The 26,844-nt window shown below is 47.4% G+C and overlaps 4 protein-coding genes across 6 annotated transcripts in view; 1 reads left to right on the forward strand and 3 right to left on the reverse strand.

The window, feature by feature from the left end:
* Window positions 1–6,791, forward strand: part of CRTC2 (CREB regulated transcription coactivator 2) — a 15,911-nt gene extending 9,120 nt beyond the window's left edge. The window contains 8 exon segments of the mRNA XM_081968447.1: window positions 368–397; window positions 985–1,067; window positions 1,226–1,275; window positions 2,150–2,394; window positions 2,974–3,428; window positions 4,361–4,606; window positions 4,761–4,998; window positions 5,588–6,791. Of these exon segments, the coding sequence (XP_081824573.1) occupies window positions 368–397; window positions 985–1,067; window positions 1,226–1,275; window positions 2,150–2,394; window positions 2,974–3,428; window positions 4,361–4,606; window positions 4,761–4,998; window positions 5,588–5,796 (1,556 nt within the window). The 3' untranslated portion in view covers window positions 5,797–6,791.
* Window positions 6,792–9,805: 3,014 nt separating this feature from the next.
* On the reverse strand, window positions 9,806–13,774 carry S100A6 (S100 calcium binding protein A6). The gene is made up of 3 exons (XM_081968484.1): window positions 13,676–13,774; window positions 10,672–10,837; window positions 9,806–10,063 (listed from the first exon to the last, which is right to left on the reverse strand). The coding sequence occupies exons 2-3, from the start codon at window positions 10,807–10,809 to the stop codon at window positions 9,929–9,931; spliced, it is 273 nt and encodes a 90-aa protein (XP_081824610.1). The 5' UTR covers window positions 10,810–10,837; window positions 13,676–13,774; the 3' UTR covers window positions 9,806–9,928.
* A 2,143-nt stretch (window positions 13,775–15,917) lies between these two features.
* Window positions 15,918–20,884, reverse strand: S100A5 (S100 calcium binding protein A5). Of its 2 annotated transcripts, XM_081968480.1 has the most exons (3): window positions 19,606–20,884; window positions 16,885–17,046; window positions 15,918–16,162 (listed from the first exon to the last, which is right to left on the reverse strand). In XM_081968480.1, the coding sequence occupies exons 2-3, from the start codon at window positions 17,020–17,022 to the stop codon at window positions 16,019–16,021; spliced, it is 282 nt and encodes a 93-aa protein (XP_081824606.1). In that variant the 5' UTR covers window positions 17,023–17,046; window positions 19,606–20,884; the 3' UTR covers window positions 15,918–16,018. The 2 variants fall into 2 exon arrangements, with proteins under 2 accessions (XP_081824606.1, XP_081824607.1); XM_081968481.1 differs by lacking the exon at window positions 19,606–20,884 and having other exon boundaries at window positions 16,885–17,194.
* A 1,559-nt stretch (window positions 20,885–22,443) lies between these two features.
* On the reverse strand, window positions 22,444–26,792 carry LOC309400127 (protein S100-A4-like). 2 transcript variants are annotated; one of them, XM_081968473.1, is made up of 3 exons: window positions 26,099–26,792; window positions 23,895–24,044; window positions 22,444–22,845 (listed from the first exon to the last, which is right to left on the reverse strand). In XM_081968473.1, the coding sequence occupies exons 1-3, from the start codon at window positions 26,162–26,164 to the stop codon at window positions 22,684–22,686; spliced, it is 378 nt and encodes a 125-aa protein (XP_081824599.1). In that variant the 5' UTR covers window positions 26,165–26,792; the 3' UTR covers window positions 22,444–22,683. The 2 variants fall into 2 exon arrangements, with proteins under 2 accessions (XP_081824599.1, XP_081824598.1); XM_081968472.1 differs by having other exon boundaries at window positions 22,444–22,848; window positions 26,099–26,776.
* Between the last annotated feature and the right edge of the window lie 52 nt (window positions 26,793–26,844).

Below are 26,844 nucleotides of genomic sequence, written 5' to 3' on the forward strand. Positions count from 1 at the left end.
GGGCACAATGAGAATTTATCTGCCGAATATAACTCCTCATTGCTGACAGGGAAGGGCATCTGGCCAGTAAAACACTCCGCTCCATTTTAGTTGCCCAGACTCCACCCCGCAAAGCATGATAGGGGCCGTTTAAAGAAGACATATACCGAGACCTCAAGCCTTTAAGCCCTCTTTCTCCAGAGTTGGCCACTTGAAGAGGGGTGGACTTCAACTCCCAGAATCCTCCAGCCAGCCGTGGGAATTCTGGGAGTTGAAGTACCAGCCCTCTTCAAGGAGCCGGCTGATGAGAAGCCCTGATTTTAACCGTAACTCAACAAGGTTTCCTGCTATCTTCTACATTTTCTTCTTTTCCTCCTTTTTTTTAAAGGTTACCTAGATACGGATACGGATAGCAAAGGTAAGGAAGACCCTTCCTCTTTAGCCCCCTCCCCCCCTAAGGTCTTTGCCTTGCAATTTTAGGGGATCAGCATTTGCTTCTGAAAGTGGGGATTTTATTCTTAGTTTGAGGAGTGGGAAAGAGCGAGAGGAGGCTGTAACCTTCTCTCCCCTGGTCTCTTAAAACTCTTCTCTTCTTTTTTCTCTTCTCTCTTCTGGACCTTTTTCTGTTTCACTTTACTTCTCTCTTTTCCTCTTCTCTTTCCTCTTTCCTTTTTTCTCTTCTCTTCTGGTCTCTTCTTTTTCTCTCTCTACTCCTCTTCTCTCCTCCCTTCTTGTTTTCTCCCTCTCTTCTTCTGTTTCTCTTCTGTCCTTTCCTCTCCTCTCTTTCTCTTATCTTCTCTCCTCCTTTCCTCTACTCTCCTCTCTTCTTCTGTTTCTCCTCTCCTCTTCTGTTTCTATTATCTTCTTTTCTCTCCTCTTCTGTTTTCTCTCCTCTCTTCTTCTGTTTCTCTTCTCCCCTCCTTTCCTCTCCTCTTCTCTTTCCCTAAAACTCCTTCGTGGGAAGTGAGGCACCCCCCTGACTCTGCCATCTCTTCCTCCTGCCAGTGTTCCTTTTCCAAGTGCCTTCCATTGAAGAGAGCCTCCTGGACGACGGGAAGCAGTCGCTGAAACCTTGGGACACCAAGAAGGTGGGTGCCAGGGCCTCTCACTGGCTTTTCTGGCATGGCCCCATCGGCTCCAGATGCCAGGCCTCGCCACCTCCCACGTGGCCTCTTCTACCACGTGCCAAACCCCTCCCCTTCCCCTCTTCCCCGCTACCCGATAACGGGCTATTTCTCTTCCTCAGCTCTCCTCGTCTTCCGCCCGTCCCCGATCCTGTGAGGTGCCTGGAATCCAGTGAGTAGAAGCGGCGTTCTCGTCACAATGTCGGAATAGAATAGAATGGAGTAAAGAATGGAATGGAAATTAAAATGGAATGGAATATAACAGAATAGAGAAAGAATAGAATAGAATATAGAATAGGAAATAAAAATAGAATAGAATATAGGAATGGAAATAGAAATAGGAATACAATAGAGTAAAGAATAGAATGAAATAGAGTAGAATATAGAATAGAATAGAATAGAATAAAGAATAGAATATAGAATAGAATATAGAGTAGAACAGAATATAGAATAGAATAGAATATAGAATAGGAAATAATAATAGAATAAAGAATAGAATAGAATAAACAATAGAATAAAGAATAGAATATAGAATAGAATAGAATATAGAATAGAATAAACAATAGAATAGAATATAGAATAGGAAATAAGAATAGAATAGGAATAAAGAATAGAATGTAGAATAGGAAATAAGAATAGAATAAAGAATAGAATAAAGAATAGAATAGAATAAAGAATAGAATATAGAATAGAATAGAATATAGAATAGAATATAGAATAGAATATAGAATAGAATAGAATATAGAATAGAATAGAATAGAATAGAATATAGAATAGGAAATAAGAATAGAATGTAGAATAGGAAATAAGAATAGAATAAAGAATAGAATAGAATAAAGAATAGAATAAAGAATAGAATAGAATAAAGAATAGAAAATAGAATAGAATATAGAATAGGAAATAAGAGTAGGAAATAAAAATAGAATAGAATAGAATATAGAATAGCAAATAATACGAAATAAGAATAGGAAATAGGGAATAGAATAGAATAGCCTAATGTTAACCTAATCCAATCCTTTTCTTCTTCTTCCTCCTCCTTCCTCCAGCATCTTCCAGTCCCCCGACCAGCCTGCCAACTTGCCTCTCATCCCGTCCAATCTCAACACGGGAGGCTCCCTGCCCGATCTGACCAACCTGCACTTCCCTTCCCCGTTGCCTACGCCCCTCGACCCGGAGGAGTCGGCCTATCCCAGCCTGAGCGGCGGAAGCAGCACCAGCAACCTGGCCAACACCATGACGCACCTGGGTATCAGCGGCGGGATGGGCCTTGGCCACGGCTACGACCCTCCAGGTACCGGTCGCTGGGGGGCGGGAGGGGCTTCTTATCCGACAATGTGTTGCCGGGCTTGGAGATATATATTTAGCATGCAAGGAGAACATGACCGAAGAGAAGTTTGAATCTCTAGCTTTTCCAAATTTTATTTCTCCCCCGCCTCCCAAAAAAACCCCATGAGATTTATCAAGCAGGATGGATTGTCAACCCGATTCGTCTCGTTCGTCCGTTTCCACCTGGGACAGCCCGACGGCAGGTGCCCCTATCCATCTTTTCATATGTCCTGGCAGATGTTTGGCATTTTCTTCTTTGTGTGTTTGTGTGTGTGTGTGTTTGTGTGTGTGTTGTACGCATGTGTCCAATCGAACCGTTTCTCCACCTCGGAGGGAACGAGGGTTTGCCGTTTGCGGGAGAGGAGACGTTGCCCGAACTCTCATCGCTCCGCCATCACAGCCGGAAGTCCCTGGCGGCCGTAATAAGACACAATCGGCTGTCTCGTGTGTGTGTGTGTGTGTGTGTGTGTGTGTGTGTGTGTGGCTTTTGGTTGTCTCATGGATTTATCGTTCTTTTTGTTCTCATTTTTTTGTGTCCACGCAGGGTTGTGTTCATCTATGCAGAGCTCCCTCAGTAACCCCTGCCTCCAGTCCTCGCTTAACGCCCCCGCCCTGCGCCCGGCGCCCTCCCCTCTTGGCGGCCAGTCCATGCCTTCCTCCCTCAGCACCCCCTCGCTATCCACCTCGCTCAGCAACCCCTCCCTCCCCACCTCGCTCAGCGCCCACGCGATGCCGCCCGTCCCGGCTAACCCCCGGCTGCCCCTACCGCCCCACCCACACCACCAGCCCCCCCCTGGCTTTGGGGGCCCGGCCTCCTCTTCCTCCTCTTCCTCCTCCACCGCTTCGTCCCCGGCCGCCTCCTACACCCCTCTGAACGCTTCCCCCCGGCGCAGGGTCCCCCTCAGCCCCCTGACTCTCCCCATGCCTGGAGATGCGCGACGACAACACCCCAAACAGTTTTCGCCAACTATGTCACCCACATTGTCTTCCATCACCCAGGTACGCACTCGGGAGGTGGAGGGAGGAAGCTTGTGACGGGAGCGTGTGTGACCCCCTCCCCTTTGTGCTCACACCCGGCCTCCTCTTTTTCCTCCTTCCCTCCCTCCTTCCTTCCCTCTCCCCCTTCTGTGTGCTTCACTTTCTTTTCCCATCTCATTTCAACTTCCGTAAACCTCCCCCGTCTCTTCTAAGGATCGCTTCCAATTATTTCTTCTCCCTTCCGGTCCCGGTATCTCGAGGTAGGTAGTCCTTGACGCGCAGCCACGATGGAGTCCGACACGTCTGTCGCTAAGCGAGACAGCGATGTGGGAATTGACGACCTTCCTGGCCACAGTTGTTCAGAAACCTTGAGCTCCATTCTGCTCGCAAATCAAGGATTACCTATAATCCCTCGGCGGTTGGAGATGCGGGCAGGGGTTGAGGTGGGCCGGTGGGCCAGCCACATCCATCTTAAGACCCATGATCCCCTACCCTGAGAGTAGCAAGTGGGTGTAGCACAGGGGTGTCAAACTCGATTTCATTGAGGGCCACATCAGGGTTGTTTGACCTCGGGGGGCCAGGGTGGGCGTGGCCAACTCAACATCACTCGTGCCCTGGGCAGCTGTAGTGGCCCGAGCACTCTGCCTGAGGTAACAGACTCCCGAGTTCCGTTTTCGGCTGCGACAGCCTCCTGCAATCCTCTGCCAGGAAAAACGGAGATCCCCGCGGCTCGCACGAGCTCTGTTTTTGCTGGCAGAGGCACCTTCGTTGCTTCCAGGGCAACAAAAGGTGGGGCAGATCTCAGCACCCCGTGGGCCGGAATCGGTCCCCGGGCCTCGAGTTTGACACCCTTGGCACAGCAGGTGTGAAGAGTGCCTCCCTCCCTCCCCAAAGGAGTATGTCGCACCCACCCGTGACGGTCCCCCTTTCTGACTCTTCCCTCCCATCTCCAGGGGGTACCGTTGGACACCAGCAAGCTCCCTGCAGACCAGCGGCTTCCGCCCTACCCTTACAGCCAGCCAGGCGTGCTCCTTCAACACAGCCAGAAGTCCCAGCACCCGGTGCCTGGAGGAGTCCCTACCTCTCCTCAAAACCGCCAGTCGTCTCAACTGCCCTGTCCCTACCCGACGCATTACCAGCCTAATTCCATGCTCCAGCACCAGCTCAACCAGCCGTTGAGTGACTTCGGCTTTGGCAACGTGAGTTTCATTCCCACTTACCGATTTCCCAGGCTCATAGGGGCGGACGTAACGGGGGGGAGGAGCCTTGGGAGGCCGTGTAGTCTCACCCCCCTGCTTGGTGCTTAAGACAACCCTCCTCCGACGGGACGTATGCATCTTCTCTTCCCCGCAGTTCGACCAGTACAGCTTTGTCGACAACATGACGGGAGGTTTTGCCTTCAACAGCAACTCCTTCATGGACGACATGGGTGCCTTAAATTACTCGCCGAGCGACAACATGGGACCGCCGGTGGGCGGAGGGGTCGGCCACTGTAGCAACAGCACCGCCATGAACGATCCCCACTTACTCGGTCGTCAGAACCTGAGTAATTGCAACCGTCACGGTCCCATTCCTAACATCATTCTCACAGGTAACGGTCGCCGGCTGGTTCGCAGCGGGTGGGTTGACAATGGGTGAGGTGCGTAGAAGTAGCCGCCTTCAGCTTTAGAATGGACGGCTCCCACATCAAACGAGAGATTTATCTCGGGATCTTCCCAGCCCCCTCCCCCCCCCCCCGGTTGTTCCCAAAAGATCAAACGAGATTTGGGAGCGCAGTTTGCTCATCTGGTTAGGACGCCGAGCAGGGTTGCGTTTGAGACCTGGTTGCTGCCACGCGACAGGATGAGTTCCCGTCCCTCACTCCAGCTCCTGCCGATCCGGCAGTTTGAAAGTAGGGGAACCGCGAGTAGATAGATGGGTTCGGTTCCAGTTCAGTGGGCAACTTCACAGGGACACAGAAGGAGCCCCCGACTGGGCGTCCTCCCGGGCAGTGGGGAGGTCAATTCTTTCAACCCGCTTCGGTGCTCCTGACCCAACTGCTGTAGCTGTAATAGTCGGATGGATTAGGATTCTGCATCCTAGCTCTTTGGACCGCGATTTCTGCTTGCAAAGGGGTCCCGATTGGCCTTTCGTTCCACGCCCCGTCATGTAGCTGTGGGTCTTTTGATTTTCCTTTGTAGGGGATTCCCCGCCTGGCATCTCCAAAGAAATCGCCAGCGTCCTGGCGGGCATGCCGGGTTTCGAAATGGACGCAGCTTCCCTGGGTTTGGACGAGGATCTGAAGATTGAGCCGCTAAGCTTGGATGGACTCAATATGCTGAGCGACCCTTACGTCCTGCTGACCGATCCGTCTGTCGAAGACTCCTTCCGCACCGACCGGCTCCAGTGAACACGAGGGGTGCCCTGAGCCCCCGCCCACACACCACCACCCCGACCCCGGCTGGGACAGCGGGACCCTCACGAGCCGTGGAGAATCAAACGGGGCTGGGCCGCGCTGCCAATCCTCGGGGACCCGATCGAGACAGAGCGAACAATTCGCGCTTTGCTTCCTCCCCGTTTCCCAAACGCCGCGTTATCCCTGCCCCACCTGGGGAGACCCCTATAACTTCAGTAGCTTGAACGCTTCCATGCTTGGCCAAGAGGCAGGCCCGGCCCCGGGTTCAAGGAACTTGAGCAGGAGCAACGAGACAGCAACGAGATAGCTGCCCTTTCAAACCCACCCGGTGTCAGATGGACCGGACGAGCAGACGAAGCGAGGAGGGGAGCTCCTTCCCAGACGTATCCGGGTTGGGCGAGATCAGGGGGGTCACCTTCTGAACCCCTCAAAACAAGGAACGGGGCGATGCGAAAGCATCTCGGCCATCTTTCGCCCCGCAACTCTACCTGTGTATCGTTTCCAGACAAGGTGGCAACCGGAGGGAGAGAAGAGGAGAGAGCATGTCAATCATTTTGTTATTGTTTTCCCCATCACCCTTAATTTTTCTCGCCGAATCGATTTCTTGCTCTCTCTCTTTTTTTATTTTTAAAGAATTCTGTACATAACCCTTCCTCCATTTCCTTTTCCTCTGTCCCCTCCTCTCTCTCTCGTTCTCTCTTTCTCTCTCTGTCTCAAAACTGCCGTCTTTTTTTCACCCTGGAGAGATGAAGAAGAATTAATTTCTAGTTAAGGCACTTCTAACTTTTGCATTCTTAATTCGTCGGATGTCGAAGACCAGCAGCCGAGAGCCGGGGAGGGGTGGGCTGGTGAGAGGACACCCCACCCCCCAATCCGGGTCGGCCATTGGCCCGGCTCGTCGCCTCCTTCCACTTCCCTTCCCGTTTAGAGGAGGAGACGAACCAGAATGATTTTATTATTATTTTTTAAATACATGTGAATTACCATGATTTCCCGCTCTTATGCGTCCTCTCTCGCACCCTGATCTATGCCAAATATATTGACAGCAAGGCAGTGGTTAACAGGTCACAACCTCTGGGCGCACCTGTCTTCCGATTCCGCAGAGGTGTCTTATGTATACAGAGCCAGGCTACCACGGAGAGCAAGCGAGTTTTTGTTCGTGCCGGCCAGTCTACCTCGGCCCCTTTGGAGGGCGACTCCGTTCCGTCCATCTCGTCTTCCCAGCCAGCTTTTGAGGCAGGTCAGTGCTCACTTTGGAGGTGCGGTGGTGGGCTTCCCCCCTCCCTGAATGCCCCCATATTTAACGACGGTGAGTCGAAAATCCCGATTCGGCTCCATCCCAAGACCGCAACGACGCGAGGACATTCTTGAGCATGGGCAGAGAGCTCGGCCATGTAGCCACAGCACAATTTCAGATCGGCACGCTTCCCTTCATTTACTCCAGAGGGCGGGACGGATCGATTTGGCTTATAATTCCCTTCCCGATAAATCCAGAAGTGGATTTCCAGCAATTTTGAATAATATTTCCCTAATCCCGTTTCGGGTTTTTTTTTCCTTACGGGAAGAAGGCTCTGTTTTTTCCTGGGGCGCTTCCTGATCTCACAACCGGGTTTGTCGTACCAGCTCTTGTGTGCTAAAGAAGGTGTGGCCTTGCACAAAACTCTAGCTTGTTCGATCAGAGTTTATTGAGAGCGCCCGGCTCTAAAACGAGATTTCCAGCCGTTTTGGAGGGGAAAAAAAATACCCTACTAATTCTGGTTTTTTTGTTCAAGGGGCAGAAATGTTTTTCTGTCGCCAAAATTTGTCGTCCCCGAGAAGAGGTGTGATGGGCTTGTGCAAAACCATGTTTTATTCAACCAGGGTTTATCGAGGGTGTCTCCCTGGTTCTAAAGGGGAATTCCATTAGTTTTGGGGAAAAAAATACCTCCCTAATTCAAGGTTTTTTGTTGAAGGGACGGAAAAAAGTTTTGTTCAAGGGACCGAGAAGTTTGTGGTTCAAGGGGTGGAAAAGTTTTTGTCGCTACAAAATTTGTTGTCCCAGAGAAGAGGTGGTGGCCTTGCACTAAAACTGCTTTATTTGACCAGAGTTTATCAAGAGTGTCCCCCCCACCCCACCCCGGTGGTAAAACGGGAATTTCCATTAGTTTTGAAAAAATATGACCTCCCGAATTCTGTTTCAAAGGGGAGGATTTTTTCCCCTCACAACAAAATTTGTCGTCCCAGAGAATAGAATGGAATGGAGTAGAGTAGAGTAGAAGAATAGAATAGAATAGAATAGAATAGTAGAATAATAGAATAGAACAGAACAGAACAGAATAACAGAGTTGGAAGGGACCTTGGAGGTCTTCTAGTCCATCCCCATGCCTATACAAGAAGAGGTGGTGGATTTGCACAAAACTATGATTTATTTGATCAGAGTTTATTGAGACTGTGTCCCGTCCCCCCGTGTCCCCCCCACCGACTCTCAAATGGGGATTTCCATTAATTTTGAAAAAAATACCTCCCGAATTCTGGTTTTATTCAAGGGAAGGAATTGTTTTTTTCTTACGACAAAATTTGCCGTCCCGGAGAAGAGTTTTGTGGCGGGTTTGCAGGAAACTATGGTTTGTTCGATCAGAGCTTACGGAGTCAAGTCCTGTTGGACTCGGACCATGGAGGAAACGAAGCCCCCCACCCTGGTCTGCGAGACACTCCCCCCCCCTCAACCTGAGCCATTTTAACCTCTATGGGACTGGGTGGCGGTCTCAGAGACAGAGATGGGTTTCAGAGAGCGTGATAAAACGTTACAAACGGAGGACTTAGGCTGGGGCGTAGCGGGAAAAACCTTCCGGAGCATCCTTCAACCGTACCAGTAGTCCTCGATTTACAACGGTTCGTTTCGCAACCATTCAAAGTTACGACGGGGCTGTTCAACTGTTTCTCACAGTTCAAAATCTTTGCATCATTTCCCCTGATCCGGCGGTCAGAATTCAGACTCTTGTAAACCGATTCATACTTATGACCGTGGCTTTAGTCCCGCGGAAGCCCTCTTGCGACGTACCGACCAGCAAATTCAAGGGGGGAGGGGGAGAGTCGTATTCACTTAACAACCAGGTCGCTGACTTGTCGGCTGCAGTGATTTGCTGAGCGGCGGCAGCGGCGAGGAAGGTCGTAAAATGGGGCGAAACGGACTTGACACCGTCCACCTTGGGGTCCCCTTGCGGCCGTGAGTCGAGGGCTGCCTGCGTTGGGTGAGTCTCGGCTCTTGGGTCGCTGTCAACTTGATTGATAGGCCGTCTCGATTTGAAAGGAGTTGAAATCATTTTAATAATGATTGAATTATATTTTAAAAAATTGTGAATGGGCCGTGGGAATTGGGAAAGGGGGGGGGCAGCCCCAAAGGCTGCCTAAAGCCATTTTTCCCTGCCAGAAGCCTTTCTGTAGCTTTTCGAAACGCTGTTGGAAATCTGAGGCTGAAAGGGAACTCGGGAGGTGGTCTAGTCCAACCCCCTGCCCGAGTATAGGAGAGCCTATGCCTCTCCTAGCAAAACACCCTCCCGACATGGTTTGAAGCCCGAAGTCCTCCCCGCCTCACCCCCTTATCTACCCGAACAGCTCATCTTTGGCGCACTGCTTTCCTCAACTTAGCGACCCTTCCTTTAGTGACCGTTCCACATTTGCGACGCTACTGGAAAACGTTCAACCCAATTGTCGTTTCCCTCCCTTACCCCCACTCCCCCCCGGGCTTCCCACAATCAGTTGGATCCGAACCCTCCTTCACTGTGATCTGAGTCAACACCTGTGTGTGGGGGTGTGTGACTCATTTAACGACAATCTGTGGTCGTAAGTCGAGGACCTTCCCAAATGGATACGGGAAACAGATTTTTTTTTCCGGGAGTAGGGATTTATTTGGGGGGGGTGGAATACAACTTCTTGGAACCGTTTTGATTATTTGGGGGGGGGGAACAAATCGTCCTTTTCCCAAACGAATGACGACAAAAAAGACAAAAGACCAGCTGGAAAATTTGGGGAAAAAAAACTTCATTTTTCCTTCTTTAAACCCTGCTTAAATTCTCCCCGAGGGCCTGGTTTTCTTTCAGGTCCTCCCCCTTCCCCCCCTCCCTGCCCGTTTTCCCATCCATGCAGCCTAGCAGTGCAAAGCGTCGTTGTAAATCATGCACAAGGCGCCTAGGAAAGTAACGTATTCCTGGAAATTGACCTCTTGGTCCTTGTTTCGGTCCAAATCCTCCATCAGTCCTTGGATTTCGCCTTCTTTCAGTTTCTGGGGGTGAAAAAAGGAAGGAAAAATAAATAAATAAATGATAACAACAACAACAACAACAATAATACAGTTGACCGAGTTTCATGTTTAATGAATAAAGTATAATAATAATAATAATAATAATAATAATAATAATAATAATAATAATAATACAGTTGACCGAATTTCATGTTTAATTAATAAAGTACAATAATCAGTAGACTCAGTTTTATGTTTAATCAATAAAGTGTAATAATAATAATAATAATTAGTTGACTTTCATGTTTAATGAATAAAGTATAATAATAATTAATAATAATAATAATTCAGTTGACTGAGTTTGATGTTTAATGAAATAATAATAACAACAACAATAATAATAATAATAATTCAGTTGACTGAGTGATGTTTAATGAATAAAGTGTAATAATAATAATAATAATAATAATAATAATAATAATTCAGTTGACTGAGTCATGTAATGAAAATAATAATAATAATATAATAATAATATAAGGCTTTACAAGCGGGGAGGGGTTGCAAAGAGCTGAGGTAAGCCGAATCAAGAGACTAGTCCTCATGGTTAGAAAAATAATCTTTTATATTCCCCCCCACCCCCGTGTACTTACTGGTCCGATGGTCAACTCTTTCTGAATGAGTTCCTTCAACTCCTTCTTGCTCAGAGTGTTCTTGTCACCTTCCTTCCCCGAATATTTGTGGAAAACGGCCACCAAAGTGCAGAGTGCTTGATCTATAGGTGTGGCCATGATTTGAATTCGGAACCTGAGAGAGGATCTAAACCGGGAAGGAACAAAGGGGGGGAAAAAAAATCCAAAGCTTTTCTCCTCGTCGTCTTTTTCTCCGTCTCTGGGTTTTTATTTCTATTCTATATTTATTTTCCTCCCATTTTCTTTCGCTTCGCAATTCGGACCGGCCGGGTGGAGAAAATATTCTTCCTTTTTGCAACTACCTAGTTTACAATTTTGCTCTTGTTAAAAGTAAAAGAAAAGCAACTTCCCCAAAAAAGGGGGGGATTTTTTCCTCTTCCCCCCCCCCCCTGGGGATGGGAGTCAACCCAAAAGGACCGTCGCGTCATCTGAATAAGTCGACCATCCTGAATATCTTCCTTTTTATTTTATTTCTTTGATTTTTCCCCCCAGGCTCCAAAGAGGCTTTGATTGTAAGCTGCGATTTCATTTAATGACCAGGTTGAAAGGATATCCAAAGTTTTTCCTTCAGGCTGGGCTGGGCTCCAAATTCCCCAGAAAAACACCCTCGTTTGTCTCCGGATTTTCCTCCGCTCACTCTTTAATTTTCCCCTTGTGGAGCCTCTTTGGCTAGGAAGAGTCTACCTTTCAAAAGTTCCCCACCCGTCCTTTTTCTCTTCCACCGACAATTCTGGGTTTTTTTTCTTTCATTCTTCCTTTCCTCTCCTCTGCACCCTCCCGATGCTTTCCTCCTTCCTCAGGATATTCAGGTCAACATTGGAGCCCAGAGGTCATCTAGCCTGACCCCCTCACCCCCGCTTCCTTGACGAGCGAAACCAGAGAGCTTCTCTGGCATGCTTTTTTTAAAAAGAAAAATTCTTTTTTTGATCGACAGGCTAAAGAGAGAGGGAGGGGGGAAAGCGATGGGGCCCGAGGCTGCCCCCGCCTGGCCAGGATTTGGGGGGCTTTGAACCCACTCCCCAAATGACCCCAAAGGAAATTCCTTGTGTGGCTTTCCTGCTTTGCAAATAAAATCTACGGGCCGCTTCTTGCAGGAAAAGTTCATATAACTGTCATTTCCCCCTCGGTTATCGGACCTCTTCGCTTGTGTGTTTTTCCTTTCCTGTCTTCTTTTCCTTCCCTTCTCTCCTCCTCTCCTCCTTTTCTCCATCCTTCCTATTTCATTTCCCCTTCCTCTCCCCTCTCGTCTCCTTCCTTTCCCTTTTCTTTCTCCTGCCTTCTTTCTCCTTTCCCTTTCTTCTCTCCTTTTCCCTTTCTTTTTTTCTTCTTTCTTCCCCCTTTCCATTCTCCTCTCTTTCCCCTTCCTTCCTTCCTCCCCTCCCCTCTGCTTTACTCCATCCTTCCTTTTTCTCCTCCCTTTTTCTCCCCTTCCCTTTCTCCTTTCCCTTTCTTCCTCTCCTCTTTTCTCTTAACTTTCCTTTTCGCCTTCTTCCCTCCCCCGTTCTTTTCTCCTCTCTCTTTCCCCTTCCTTCCCTTCTCTCCACCTCTTCCTTTCCCTCCTCTTCCTTTCTCCTGCCTTCTTTCTCCTTTATCTTTTTTCTCCTTTCTTTTCTCCTCTTTTCTTCTTTCTCCCTTTCCCTCCCCTTCCTTTTCTCCTGCCTTCTTTCTCCTTTATCTTCTTTCTCCTTTCTTCTCTCCTCTCTTCTTCTTTCTCCCTTCCCTTCCCTTCTCCCTATTTCTCCTTGGACTTAATTTAAGCCAGGAGATTTTCTGGCAATGCCGCAGATGGCATCCGGGGCTTCCGTGCCAGCTGTTGTGACTTTGCATCCCGGCCCACACAAGCGCTTCGAACAAGGCCAGCATTTCTAATCTCCCAGCAGCGCCGGAAAAAACGAATAGAAAATCCAATTTTCTGTCTCGGCCAGCCATCCCCGCACCCCCCATCGGCCTGAGCCCGATCGGAAACGCCCAAAGGGGTCATTTTGAACGTCAACATTTTCATTTTTCCCCGCTTCCTTTCCTCCTCTTTTTAAGGACCCCACCCAAGTTACTTCTGCTTTTTTTGCAACAAAGGCTGAAAGAAATGGAAAACTTTGAAGAGCTGCGTTCGAATTGAGCCCCCCCTCTCCTCTTCCCCGGGCAGAAAGAGCTGCGTTCGAATTGCCTTCCCAGGATTTCCCACCAGGGGGCATCGAAAATTGGGGAGGGGAAAAAAATTCTAAATTCTTTGGAAAGTTTTACTCCGCCAGCCAGCCGATTGTTGTGAGCGACGGGCGTTGTGTGGGGTGTGGCAGTGTGGCAACGGGCCTCGCCCATGGTGTGTCTTTTATTCCCGCCGCCCCCGCCAAGGGTGGCACCCTGGCATGATGGCGGGTGGGAGGAAAGGGAGAAAGTTTTCGATGGGACGTGGGGCATCCTTTCCCCAGCAAACGAAGAGATTTTTGCTTCCTTTTTTCTGTGATTTAAGAGAGTAACAGTTGGAAGGGACCCTCGGAGGTCTTCTAGTCCAGCCCCCTGCTCAAGCAGAATAAAAAGAATAATAGCAGAATATACACAGAGGGAAGGGGCCCGGGAGGTCTTCTAGTCCAACCCCTTGCTCCGGATCTCCTGGATCCTTTAAAATGTGTTGGATGCCGCCTTGCAAAGGAGTCGGCCTCTAGGATGGCAGTTTGGCACTCTGCACGTGCTCCAGGAGATAGCAGCTGCGTTGGGAGGGGGGAACCCCCCCCCAATTAGTTATTTTCTCTGCTATCTTCCCAGATGGGCTGAACTTTTTTGGGGGGGGGCAAATTCCTTACTTTCCCCCACCCACCCCCAAAAAACCCTCCCACTTTTCCTTTGGGGTAGATGGGTGGGGGGGGGAGGAAGATCAGCCCCTCCTCCCCAACATCCCCCAAAGTTTTCGGAAGGAGAATAAAAAGGGAGAAACGGAAGGAGGAAATGGGACGAAGGGAGGAATACTCACGGCAAAAAAAGGAGGAGGAGGAGATGTCACCAGACGGCTGGACGAGGGAAAGTGGGAGACCCACCAAGGGGAGAGTCCAGATTTATCAGGAGGGGAGGGGCCTGGCCTGGCCAAACCTGGCCCCCAAGAGGCGTCCGATTGGATGGAAAGGAAGGAGCCCCGCCCCTTGGCTTTGCATATCGGACAGCCCACCTTAATTTGCGGCTATTAAATCCGATTGCAAGTTGAAACAACTCCCTGCTCGTTTGTCTCCTTTTTTTTTAAAAGCAGGTAGATTAGTTTTATCCTGAGGGCTAGAAACTTGATCTCTTCCTTTGCTTCTTTTCTCCTCCCTGCCTCCCTTTTCTTTCTTTCTTTCTTGCTCTCTCTTTCTCTATTTCTCCCCACCTCCTTCCTTTCTTTTTCTTTTCTTTCTGTCTCTCCTTTCTTTCTCTTTTTTCTTTCTCTTTTTCTCCCTCCCTTCTTTTTTCTTTCTCTCTTTCTTTCTTTTTCTCTCCCTCCTTTCTTTCTTTCTTTCTCTTTCGTTCTCTATTTCTCCCCACCTCCTTTCTTTTTTTCTTTCTTTCTTTCTCTCTTTCTCCCTCTTTCTTTCTCTCCCTCTCTCCCTCCTTTCTTTTTGTCTTTCTCTTCCTCCCTCCCTCCTTTTTCTTTCTTTCCCTCCTCCCTACCTCCTTTCTTTCTCTCACTCACTCCTTTCTTTTTCTTTCTTTTTTCTTTTTCTTTCTTTCTCCCTTCCTTCTACCCTCCTTTTTCTCTTTCCCTCCCACCCTCCTTTTTCTTTCTTTCTCTCCTCCCTCCCTCCTTTCTTTCTTTCTGTCCCTCCCTCCCTCCTTTCTTTTTCTTTCTCCATTTCTTTCTCCCCTCCCTCCCTTCTTTTTTTCTTTCTCTCTTCTCTCTCCTCTTCCCTCCTTCCTTCTCTCTTTTTCTCTTCCTCCCTCCCTTTCCCCCTCCCTCCCTCTTTTTTCTTTCTTTCTCCCTCCTTCCTTCCTTCTCTCCTTCTCTCCCCCTCCCTTCCCCTCTCTCTCCCTCCCTTCCTCTCTTTCTTTCTCAGTTCTCTCTCTCTCTCTCTCTTTCCGAATCGTAATTCCACTCCCAACGACTGAGAAAAAGAGATTGTACACATGGGCCTTTTTTTTTGTTTTTTGTTTGTTTTAATGGACGAATAGGCACAGAATAAATCAATATTCCTATTTCTTTGGCTGGCCGGCTTCAGGGCAAAGTTTTCCTGTAATTATCTGGAGAAAAAGGGAATTTGTGCTCGTCTCCTTGTTGTCGATGCACATTTCCTCCCCCCCCCCCCCGACCTTGGGGCAAGACTCACACAAAACAAAAGTGTGAAGTTGCAACCTTCTCATCACATCTCCCTTGTGGGAGTCGGGGGGGGGGGGGGGAGTTGCACAAGCTTGAATGTCCTGATTTTTCACACCTACTTCCTGCTGTGGGGTGGCCAGAAGGGATTTTGCAGAAATACAAACCTGCATACAACCCAACCCAACAGTGCGTGGTTGCGTTCTCAGGTTAAGATGCAAAAGGGATTTTAACATTTTTTAATTCCCTTCCTGGAGGGAACCGAACCAAGTCTGGTATCTGTCCTTCCACATTGCAAGCCCAAGCTTGCGAATCTGCGTTGCGTTTCTGGATTGCCAGGATTGCGGTGGGAGAAATATTTTTTTCCCCCGTCGCCCAGAAATTTAATCTAATTTCTTTCATTTTACCCTCAAAGCAGCGTTGAAATGCTACCGGTTTGTTTGCGTTTGTTGAACCGGTAGTAAAAAAAAAAAAAGCTTCCCACCTGTGATCGTCGAAAGCTTTTTTTCCGCTTTTTAAAGCAATTTTCCCCCCTGCCTATTTCCCTGAACCGGTAGTAAAAAAATGCTTTAAAAAGTTGCGCTGTGCGATCGTGGGAATCTTTTCCCCCCACTTTTTAAAGATTTTTTTTTTTGCTACCTATCCGCCGGAATTGGTAGTTTAAAAAACGCTTTAAAAAGTGGGGGGGGGGGAAAGGTTCCCACGGCACAGAATAGGTAGTAAAAAATACTTTAAAAGTTTAAAAAGTTGCCCACGCCCATCCAGCCACGTGACACCCTTCCCACCAAGCCACGCCCACCAAGCCACGCCCAGAGAACCGGTGGCAAAAGTTTCCCCAAAACAGACGGTTAAAACGACCGCAATTTTTTTGCCCCGTTGCTCCCTGCTTTATTGCATTTTTCTCAAACCTTGGGAAGATCATTTTATTAATTTAGATATCGAGATATATTATGGAGAGATGCTTAAAGGAGGACTTAAGAGAAGGGAGGGGGTCTTTCCTTCTCTCTCCCCCCCCCCTCTTTTTAAGGACGCTTCTCATTTAGCATCCTGTTGGAAAAATTCGTTGTAGGACATGCAAAGGGCCGTGAGGAATCCGGTGTATTCCTTAAAATCGATCTCATCGTCGTGGTTCTTGTCCAAGTTTTCCATCAGCTTGTCGATCCCGCGGTCCTTCATTTTCTGCAACGGGGGGAAATGGGAGAGGTTCTGGGTTCGAGATTCGCCGTAGCGTTTACCCATCTCCAACTACGGTTGTGGCGGCGAGTTCCGGAGTTTTGTTATCCGGCTTTGTTTGCTTCGGGGCTGGGATTCCCAGGGCTTTGCGCAAGTTCCAAACTCAGCCTGGGATTCTAGTCCTCATGACACCCAGAATGGTTCGCACGGCACAATGCTCTTTGACTTACGACCGGCCACTTAGCACGTCCCAAAACAGGGATCGAGCCCCCCCCCTGTCCCAACATTCCCCACCCTCCTCCGAGCTCGTACAACCACATTTTTCGGCAACTGATCCGCCTTTATGACCATTCCCACACGTTTTGTGACACGCTCTCTGCATGCTGTCGTTTACCTCCAGTTTTGCAGTAAAAACCCGCCCCGTGGCAAACTGCTTTCCCTTAGTGACCGCTGTGTTCGCTTAATGACCGTGGAAAATGGCGCCCAGTTGGGTGCGATCATGGGGGGGGGGATTGCCAAAATTGCAGGCTGGACGACGGTCGTAAGCCGAGGACGACCCGTGACAGAGGTAAAACCGACCACCTTGGCCCTTGGAATCATGAGGACTAGGAACCTGGGCTGAGCTTCTTGCGTTTCCCCCCCCCCCTGGCATTTATGTTTCAAACATGCCCAGTTTAGCTTCGCCCACGAAGCGAGGGGTGTGTTTGCCCCCTCCCTAGACCACTTACCTCTCCTAAAGCCAGTTCCTGTTTTACCAGCTCCTTCAATTCTCGTTTGCTCAAGGTCAATTTGTCGCCTTCTCTGCCCGAATATTTGTGAAAGGTGCACACCAGAGTGGCCAAGGCTTTTTCCAGAGGGGTCTCCATGGGTCAGGGGGCAGCAAGGACTGTCTGGAAGAGGAGAAAGAGGGGAGGGTCCATCAATTACACATGGACATACAGGAAGAGGGTCACAATCTGATTTTCCTTTCTCGAGTGTTATTTCTGCTCCTGCATTTAAATTCTGGTCTTTGCAATAACTGTCGTTTTTATCCTCCGCTTCCTCTACTCCATCATTTCTCAGTTTTAGCGACTTTTAAGAGACGTGGACTACAACTCCCACAATTCCCCTGGCTGGGAAATATTTCCCCCTAGCTAGGGAATTCTGGGAGCTGAAGTCCACGTATCTTAAAAGTTTCCAAGTTTGAGAATCACTAGCTTTAAAAAAAAATATGCCAGTTTTTCTGTTGGTTCTGTTGGTAATTGTTGCCTGATATAAGCTTTTTTTTTAAAGGTCGATTAAATTTACAATCTTTTATCCGTTGATTTAAATTTATAGCCATGTATCCGTTGATTAAATGTATAGATATCACGCTAACGAGCGATTCTGCTTTGAGATGAAATTCTCTCTTTAAATAGTTGATTAATGTTTGATTAAATATTTCTTTAAATGTTTCTTCGTATATGCATATATATATGTATCGGTATATGCATATGTGTATGTGCATGTATTTTATATGTATGTATGTATTTATGTATATATGTATTTCTTTAAACCCCCAGAATCACCCTGGAGAGTAGACTTCTTAAAAGACTAAAAAGAGACTCAAGAGCTTGAAATGAAGAGCTCACGCAAGCGAGCCAAGTTGCATTTTTATTTTTTTTATTTTTTTTGCAAAATCATGCCGAATTTGGTGTCGCCATCTTTGTACTCAGGTGGGTATGTATCATCTATCTGCATTTTTCTTCTAATTTTTCTGTCTTTCTAGCTTTTCCATCCATCCATCCTATCATCTATCTATCTATCTATCTATCTATCTATCTATCTATCTATCTATCTATCATTTTTCTTCTAATTTGTCTGTCTATCTATCTTATCTATCTATCTATCCATCCATTCATCCACCTCTTTATCTGTCGATCTGGAACTGATATTATCTATCTTGTCCTTCTTTCTCTTTTTCTTCCCTCCCTCTCTCTTTTCTTCCGCTCATCTCCACTTTTTTCCTTTCTTCCTTCTCCTCCTTCCACCAAGCCTCCTTCCTCTGCCTGCCAATCTTCTCTCTTTCTCTCATTCCCTCTTATCCATCCATCCATTCATCTCCTGAATCTACTTGTTTCCAAGCTCCGCTATCACCCCGATCTGTTGCCAGGGCTTCAGTCAATGCAATAACAGACAAATCTTTTGCACGAAGGGGCGTTTGCAAAAATACAGTTTTTGCGGTTTCGATAAGAAGGGCAGAGGCCAGCAGGAAAAGAAGGAAGTGGCGTCGGAAAAAATATCTGCACGTTTAAATTCTTCTTTCTTTCTTTAAAGGGATGAGCTTAAAATTTCACGCTTGGATATTCAACCTCTGTAAAGGAGTGACCTCACATTAAGCTGAGTAAATAGGTACAAATTTGACAAAGGGCCGCCACCTTGTCTAAACATTAAGCCAGCACAGACCACTGGAAAATTAAATAATGCCTCCTCATATTTCTGGCTAACTAGGTGGTTGGCTTTAACAACGGGCGTGGCTCTTCAGAGATAAAAAGATTTGCAAAAGCATTTGCAATAAGAACACATTAGCATAATGATCCACTGAATATTTATTACGTTATGTTCACAGCACTGGCTTTTAACTCCAAAACCCGTTTGATGTGTGAACTGAACAGGGAAATTTAGGCTCTGCCAGAAGTTATGATTGCAAAAATAAATTTGAATTAAACAAAAAAAAATATCCCAGCGTTTTTAAGTTCCAAGAATATGCTCAGATGCTTTGCATCCTTGCAATCACAGAGACACGGGCAGCTAAGATTTCATATATTATTGTGCCTTGTTGTTATGGCGAACCTGATTTCCAAACTGAATCCCAGCTTTGGTTTTCAACGAAAATAAGAAAATTTGCAATAAGATGGGGTGCCCTTTTCCTCTCATTCTTTCTCCTTAGAATAGAATAGAAACTGGAAGGGACCTGGGAGGTCTTCTAGTCCAGCCCCCTGCTCAGGCAGAATAAGAGCACAATAACAGAGATGGAAGGGACCTGGGAGGACTTCTAATCCAGCCTCCTTCTCAGGCAGAATAATAGCAGAATAACAGAGATAGAAGGGACCTGGGAGGTCTTCTAGTCCAGCCCCCTGCTCAGGCAGAATAACAGCAGAGTGACAGAGGGGGGGGAGGGACCTGGCAACCAGCAGGATGCCAAGGCAACACCCCCCCCCCCCGCTTTTACAATCCAGTCTCCAGAAACCAGAAGTCTGAGGTAGACTGCTCCTGAATCTGGAGGCTTGGCTGCCTTCTCCCAACCCAAAAGCTGCTTTAAAACAAAACAAAAAAAGAAGAAGCCAGATTTTTTTTTTAAAAAAAAAACAACTCTTGCAAAAGACAAATGTGTGGGGAACTCCAGGAGGGGAGATCATGAATGAGAGGCTGCACCCCAAATTGACCCGAGGAGAAAGCGAACGTTTTAAAAACCGATAAAAGCAACTCACCGAAGAAGGTGGAGGATGATGGGCTTGGAGAGGCAGAGCAGGGAACTGGGTGTGGCGGCTTAAGTGTCTTCTTATACACGGTGTGGGGTCTCTGGGGAGGGATGCTAGCAGAAAGGAACATGGCAGAAATCCTTTGGGGACCCACACCGTTCTCCCTCTGGGTTCGACATTGGGTTGATCTTACATCAAAACACCCCAGAATCTGAAGTGGTTTAAAATGCCCCTTTCCCAAGGACAGACCTCCCTGGAAGGAAAGTATTTTACAAAATCAGCCCACCCTCTTGAGTCCCTTCCTTCCTTCCTTCCACTTTAACATGCGTTTCCCCTCCTGATTTTTCTTTAAAAGGAAAAAACAAAAAGTTCCTTTTTTAAATTTAAAAAAAATACGTATAAATTTTATTAAAAGTTGACGAGTCGCCACGCGAACGGGCGCCAACCGAAATAGGTCAGGGAGGGAAGGAAACATGAAGAAGTTGAAGAAAGTACCAGAGGCGCGATCGGAAAAGAAAATAGAAGGAAGTGGAAGCGACAGCGAAGATATAATCTGTACGCATCGTTTTGACTGGAAGTTTTGAAGGGCGGAAACAAAAAGGAACACGAAGTAAAAGGGAGCAAGAGAAAGAGCGAAAAGAGAAGCGAAAAAGAAGGCGGTAGAAAAGAGAGAGAATGTTTTTTCAATGTACAATTCTTATGGATAATTTTAAGAGCAATAGTGATATCAAATAAAATGGAACAGGAAAGAAAAAAGAAAGAAAGAAAGAAAGAAAGAGAAAGAAAGAGAAAAAGGGAAAGGAAGGAATTTAAAGAAGAAGGAAGTAGAAAAAGGATATATTGATATAATACTTTGTTATGTATAATTCTTATTGATGATTTTAAGAGCAATAGTAATATCAAATAAAATGGAACAGGAAAGAAGGAAAGAAAGGAAGGAAGGAAGGAAGAAAGGAAGGAGGAAGAAAAAGAAAGAAAAGGAAGGAAGAAAAAGAAGGAAGTAGAAAAAGGATATATAGATATAATACTTTGTTAATGTATAATTCTTATTGATAATTTTAAGAGCAATAGTAATATCAAATAAAATGGAACAGGAAAGAAAAAGAAAGACAGAGAAGGAAGGAAGGAAAGAGGAAGAAAAGGAAGGGATAAAAAGAAGGAAATAGAAAAAGGATATGAGGATACGTGTCTTTTTATGTATAATTCTTAACAACGGTTTTAATAACGAGAACTAATGGAAATTAAAATGGAAAGGAAAGAAATTGAACAAAAGGAAGAACCAAATGATAAAAAAGCAGAAAAAATGATATAAAGAAAGATATAAAGATAACAATGGGGTTTTTCGTTAACGTGTCCTTCTCATTGGTGGTTTTAAGGGCAGCCATAAAGAACGAAACATAAATTAGAACCGAAAGCCAAGAAATAAACAAGATTTAAGATAAGGAGAAAAGTAGAAGAAAGCAGGAGACCAAATATACAAGGAAGATATAAAGTTATAATTTAAAAAAACCAGAACTTTCAAAGATTGCATCGGTTTCGTAGCTGGCAGAAATGTCGCCAGTCCTGTTTTCTTTCTTGTTTATTTTGTAAATTCAAAAAAAGGCTTTTTTTTTGCCAGAGGGGGGGAAGAATAAATCAAAATATAGAATCTGATCTTAGTCAAAAAGGCTGGCATTTAAAAAATAAATAAATAGAGAGAGAGAGAGAGAGAAAAGAGGGAGGGAAAAGTGCCCTTTTTCTGGACTTTAGCAGCATCCAAAGCTTAAATCCCTCTGGGCAGGACCAAGGGGATGCAGGAGGCAAGCGGTTGCCTAGCAACGGAGGAAGCCAGGGACCAAGAAGGCCAGGTGAGGGATGCTCCTGCCTGCAGGGACTTTGCAAGAAATTAAAAGTCCTTGGTTTGGTTTGGTTCCTTTGCAGAGTTGATCCCTCAGCTTCTTTGCTTTGAGGCCTTTCTTTTTCTTTCTCCTTCAATTTTCCTTCCTTCCTTCCTTCCTTTTTAACCGTTTCCTTTTTTCCTTCCCTTTCATTTGAGCCCTTCCTTCCTCTGTAACAGTGTTTTTTCCCTTCCTTCCTTCCTTCTGTTCCTTCCTTCCTTTCCTCCCTCCCTCCCGACTTCTCTCTTTGTCCCTCCTTCCTTCCCTCTTTTCTTTCCTTCGTTCTTGCTTTCCTCCTCCCCTCCTTGCTTCTTTTCTTCCTTCCCTCTCTGTATTCCTTCCTGTCTTTCTTCTTTTCTTCTCCCTCCTTCCCTCCCTCCTTGCTTCTTTCCTTCCTTCCCTCTCTGTATTCCTTCCTGCCTTTCTTCTTTTCTTCTCCCTCCTTCCCTCCCTTCTTGATTTTTTTCCTTCCTTCCCCCTTTATTCCTTCCTTCTTGATTTCCTTTCCTCCTTCTCTCCCCTCCTTCTTGGTTCTTTCCTTCCTTCCTTCTCCCTATTCCTTCCTTCCTTCTTCCTTTCCTTCACTCCCTCCTCACCTCCCTTCCTTTGCTACTTTCCTCCATTGGTTCTTCCTTTCTTCCTTCCTTCTTTCCTTTCCCTTCATTCCCATCTCCTTCCTTCCTTCCTTCCTTCCTTTCCCTTCATTCCCATCTTCCTTTCTTCCTTCCTTCCTTCCTTCCTTCCTTCCTTCCTTCCTTCCTTCCTTCCTTCCCCTTCATTCCCATCTCCTTCCTTCTTTCCTCCCTCCCTCCCATTCAATTCAAACCTGTGGACAGTTATCTAAATCAGGCCTCCAACTCCTCCCCACGCCCCAAACTCCGAAGCCCATCGTCCCCAGCCCCTCAGGAGTCAAGCAGGAACGCCAAAAGGCTTCTTTTTTTTCATTTTTATTATTTTTTTGAAAGCAAACTTTATTTTGTTGTCGGTGTGTGTGTGTGTGTGTGTATGAGAGAGAGAGAGAGAGAGAGAGAGAGAGACTGGCTATTTTGCTCGCCAGAGAGACTGCCCCCTCTCAAAGCTGTTGCACCAACCGAAGGCTACAGGGGGGGGGAAAGCCACCTTACACACACCTGTGAACTTTGCCCGCCCGTCTTGCACACCGGCCTGCTCGGGTGTCGCACGTTCCCCCCCCCCTCCTCCCTCCCCAGCTTCATTTCTGCCGCGGCATCTTGTCCGGGAAGCTGTGAAAAAAATCATTGCACGCCATGGCAATGCAAGCGAGGAAGGTGGCGTATTCTTGGAAATCCACCTGGTTGTCCTTGTTGGAATCCAGATTGCTCATGATTTTCTGAAACGTGGATTCGTCCTTTTTCTTCTGGGGGGGAAAAAAACGGAGCATTTAATTTTTTTGGGGGGGGGAGCGGGGAGAAAAAGGTGGGGGGAAGTTGGGTTGAAACGCTGCCCCGGCTCCTCTTTAAATCGACTTTAACGGTAAAGGTTCCTCTCGCGCGTATGTGCTAGTCGTTCCTGACTCTAGGGGGCGGTGCTCACCTCCGTTTCAAAGCCGAAGAGCCAGCGCTGCCCGAAGACGTCTCCGTGGTCATGTGGCCGGCATGACTCAATGCCGAAGGCGCACGGAACGCTGTTCCCTTCCCACCAAAGGTGGCTCCTATTTTCCTACTTGCATTTTTTACATGCTTTCGAACTGCTAAGTTGGCAGAAGCTGGGACAAGTCACGGGAGCTCACTCCGTTACGCGGCGCTCGGGATTCGAACCGCCGAAGTTTTCTGATCGACAAGCTCAGCGTCTTAGCCACGGAACCACTGCGTCCCATGAATTATATAGTTATACGTATATAGTTTTTTTTAATGTGCTTTCGAACTGCTAGGTTGACAGAAGCTGGGACAAGGAACGGGGAGCTCACTCCGTTATGCGGCGCTGGGGATTCGCACCTTTATTTCCTTGTAAAGTTGATTTACAAGGGAATAAATTGCTGTATAGGTAGGCAACCCCCCCCCCCCCCAGTTATAACAGTTCATTTAGTGAGCATGTGAAGTGACAACGGCAGTGCAAAAAAGGTGGCTTACGACCGCTTTTTCACACTTACGGCCGTTGCAGTACATCCACTTCAAAAATTCAGACGCTTGGCAAAATACGGACTCGTATTTATGACGGCCGCAGCGTCCCCCGGGCGGTCAGATAAATCCCCCTTTTTTTCCGACGAGGTTGAGTCCAGGGGGAAGCGCGACCGTCTTCCCGTTGGCAGGCTCACTCAACGACCGTGTCACTAACTTAACAACGGCCGGGGTTGCCTGAGAGGTCGTGATGCGGGACCAAAGTGAAGGTTAGCGAGAGGAGTTTTGGGGGGCCTCGGTTTTGGCCGTAAGTCGAGGACTACCGTTAATGGAGCGAGGCACTTACGCTAATGAATCCTGGCAGCTCCTGTTTGAGCAGCTCCTTCAGTTCCGTGTTGTTGAGTTTGAACTGGTCTCCCTCCTTCTGGGAATACTTGTGGAAGGTGACGACCATGGTGTCCAGGGCCTTCTCCAAGGGGGTGGCCATTTTTGGATGCTGTTGGAAGAAGACTGGTGCAATGGGTGGAAACTAATCAAGGAGAGAAGCAACTTAGAACCGAGGAGAAACTTCCTGACAGTTAGAAGAATTAATCAGTGGAACAGAAGTTGCCCCCAGAAGTTGTGAATGCCCCAACACTGGAAGTCTTTAAGAAGATGTTGGATAGCTATTTGTCTGATGTGGTGTAGGGTTTCCTGCCTAGGCAGGGGGTTGGACTAGGAGACCTCCAAGGTCCCTTCCAACTCTGCTATTGTATTCTAATCCAGAATCAATTTAAAGCTGTGATTATTCCATTTTATTATGACCTATGGGCTTTGCTTCAATGCCCCCGCTGAAAAGGACATTTTTATCTATGGGAGTCTGGGTGGGGGCCACAAGTTGAATTTTTTTACCTATTTTACCTCCAAGGTCCCTTCCAACTCTGTTACTCTATTCTTTTCTTTCCTACTCATCCCATATTCTATTCTATTCTGTATTCTCTGTATTCTAGTCCAGTCCAGTCTATTCTATTTCTATTCTACAAAGGAAGAAAGGAAGGAAGGAGAGAGATGAAGGGAAAAGGAGAGGGATGGAGAGAAGGAAGGAGAGGGATGAGGGGAAAGAAGGAAGGAAGGAAGGAGAGGGATGGAGGGAAAAGGAGAGGGATGGAGAGAAGGAAGGAGAGGGATGAGGGGAAGGAAGGAAGGAAGGAGATGGATGAAGGGAAAAGGAGAGGGATGGAGAGGAGGAAGGAGAGGGATGGAGGGAAAAGGAGAGGGATGGAGGGAAGGAAGGAAGGAGAGGGATGAAGGGAAGGAAGAAGGAAGGAAAGAAAGGAAAAGCATCTACAGGACTGTGTACCTGTGGCTTTTGAGGCTAGGATGCATCCTAATTTTTACAGTGGGGGGGGGCACAAAACTGCCCCTTTTCCAAGCCCTTAACCTCCTTTTCTCCTCCTTCCCAACAGCCCCCCCTCGCCCTGGGCCGCCCAGCCCGGCCCTCCCCTCGAGAGGAGAAAAAGGTGGGGCGAATCCCGTGGCAGAAGAGAGGAAAAGGTGAGTCATTCGTATGCCAGCCTGGCACCTTTGGGGCAGCATCCGGGGCAGAGGAAGAGAAAGCAGCACTTTCAACATCGGGGAAAGTTAAACCAGGAGGAGGCGTAGATGGCCGCATCCAAAAAAGCTGAGATTCAAATCCTCCTCTTCTCACCAACTCTCCCCCCACCCCCCCAGGTGGCAGGACAGCACTTTGCACATGCCCAGGCGCTGGTTTCACAGAGCAAACCGCCAGCCACTGCAATTGGGCAGGGTGGGGTGGTTACACTTAATAGGTTTTTGCCAAGCGCCATTCCTGGATATTTTCCGGGGTGAGACTCCACCGATAAATCAAATAATGGGGGGGGGGGGGTAAAATTGCAATTAGGTGCTTTCCTTCCTTCCTTCTTTTCTTTCTTCCTTCCTTTCTTCCTTCCTCTTTCCCTCCCATCATTGTTGCTCCTTCCCTCCCTCCCATCTTTCGTCCTTCCTTCCTCCACCCCTCTATGCCTCTTCCCTTCTTCCTTCTTTCCTTTGTTCCTTTTTCTTCTCTTTCCCCTTTTTCTTTTCTCTCCATCTTCCCCTTTCTGCCATTGCATCTCTCCCCTCCTCTCTCTCTTCTTTTCCTTTTGTCTTTCCTTTCTCTCCTTTTCCTTCTCCTTTCGTCTTTCCTTTCTTTCATTCCTTCCTTCCCTTTCCTTTCTTCCATCACCTTTCCTTTCCTCTCCTTTCTCCTTTCCTTTCCCTTCTTCCATCTCGCTTTCTTTCTTCCCTTCTCTTTCTCCTTTCTCCTTTCCTTTCTCCTTCTCTTTCTTCCATCTCCTTCCCTTCCTCCTTTTTCCTTTCCTTTCTCCTTCTCTTTCTTCCATCTCCTTCCCTTTCTCCTTTTTCCTTCCCTTCTTCCTTTTCCTATCCAGCCCTAATCCTGCCTCTGAATCTCTTCTTGGATGGGGAATCCTTTGGGCACTGGGGGTGGACCTTTTCCCTGGCCAAAGCCGGGACCTCCGTCCCTGGCCCAGAGAAACTCCCCCCACTTACCAGAGTGAGCCGGGCCGGAAACTGAGGCTGGCGTTGAGCGGGCAGAATGAGGAGCCCCTGGCCCATCCGGCCATTATTTGTAACCTTGGCTAATCTGGGCTTTTATCTGGGGTGCCCAGGGGTCCCTCCCCCAGCCCTCCCAGAGGCCAATCAGAGTTGCGGTGGGATTTTCTGGCTTTGGATGGTTGTCACGCTGGAAGGGCTGTTTCCTCTTCTCTTAAGCCCTGCATTCCTCTGCCCATTTTGTTCCCCCAGTGGTTTGGCACCAAAAGGGCTGTGGCAGGCAGATGGCTCAGAAACTACAAAAGCAGCAGGAGAGAGAGAATGAGAGAGAGAGAGAGAGAGAGAGAGAGAGAGAGAGAGACAGAGAGACAGAGAGACAGAATGAGAGAGAGAGAGAAAAAGAAAGAAAGGAGAGAGGGAGAGATAGAATGAGAGAGGGGAAAAGAAAGGAAGGAGAGAGGGAGAGAAAGAGAGGGAGAGAAAAAGAAAGAGTGAGAGATAGAATGAGAGAGAGAAAAAGAAAGAAAGGAGAGAGAGAGAATGGGAGAGAAAGAGAAAAAGAAAGAAAGAGATAGAATGAGAGAGAGGGAAAAAGAAAGAAAGGAGAGAGGGAGAGATAGAATGAGAGAGGGAAAAAGAAAGGAAGGAGAGAGGGAGAGAATGAGAGAGGGAGAGAAAAAGAAAGGAGAGAGTGAGAGATAGAAAGAGAGAGAAAAAGAAAGAAAGGAGAGAGTGAGAGATAG

This window comes from Natrix helvetica, assembly GCF_964273705.1.
Source record: "Natrix helvetica genome assembly, chromosome: 16".
Classification (NCBI taxonomy): Eukaryota; Metazoa; Chordata; class Lepidosauria; order Squamata; family Natricidae; genus Natrix; species Natrix helvetica.

What these genes read in the sequence shown, in the direction of transcription:
- S100A6 (XM_081968484.1), bottom strand. Translation starts at nt 10,809, where the DNA reads ATGGCCACACCTATAGATCAAGCACTCTGCACTTTGGTGGCCGTTTTC. An exon ending in AAGAGTTGACCATCGGACCA is followed by an intron (nt 10,064 to 10,671) that starts GTAAGTACACGG and finishes TTTCACCCCCAG; the next exon opens with AAACTGAAAGAAGGCGAAAT.
- LOC309400127 (XM_081968472.1), bottom strand. Translation starts at nt 26,164, where the DNA reads ATGGGCCAGGGGCTCCTCATTCTGCCCGCTCAACGCCAGCCTCAGTTT. An exon ending in TTCCGGCCCGGCTCACTCTG is followed by an intron (nt 24,045 to 26,098) that starts GTAAGTGGGGGG and finishes TTCTTCCAACAG; the next exon opens with CATCCAAAAATGGCCACCCC. An exon ending in AGCTGCCAGGATTCATTAGC is followed by an intron (nt 22,849 to 23,894) that starts GTAAGTGCCTCG and finishes TTTCCCCCCCAG; the next exon opens with AAGAAAAAGGACGAATCCAC.
- S100A5 (XM_081968480.1), bottom strand. Translation starts at nt 17,022, where the DNA reads ATGGAGACCCCTCTGGAAAAAGCCTTGGCCACTCTGGTGTGCACCTTT. An exon ending in AGGAACTGGCTTTAGGAGAG is followed by an intron (nt 16,163 to 16,884) that starts GTAAGTGGTCTA and finishes CCCCCGTTGCAG; the next exon opens with AAAATGAAGGACCGCGGGAT.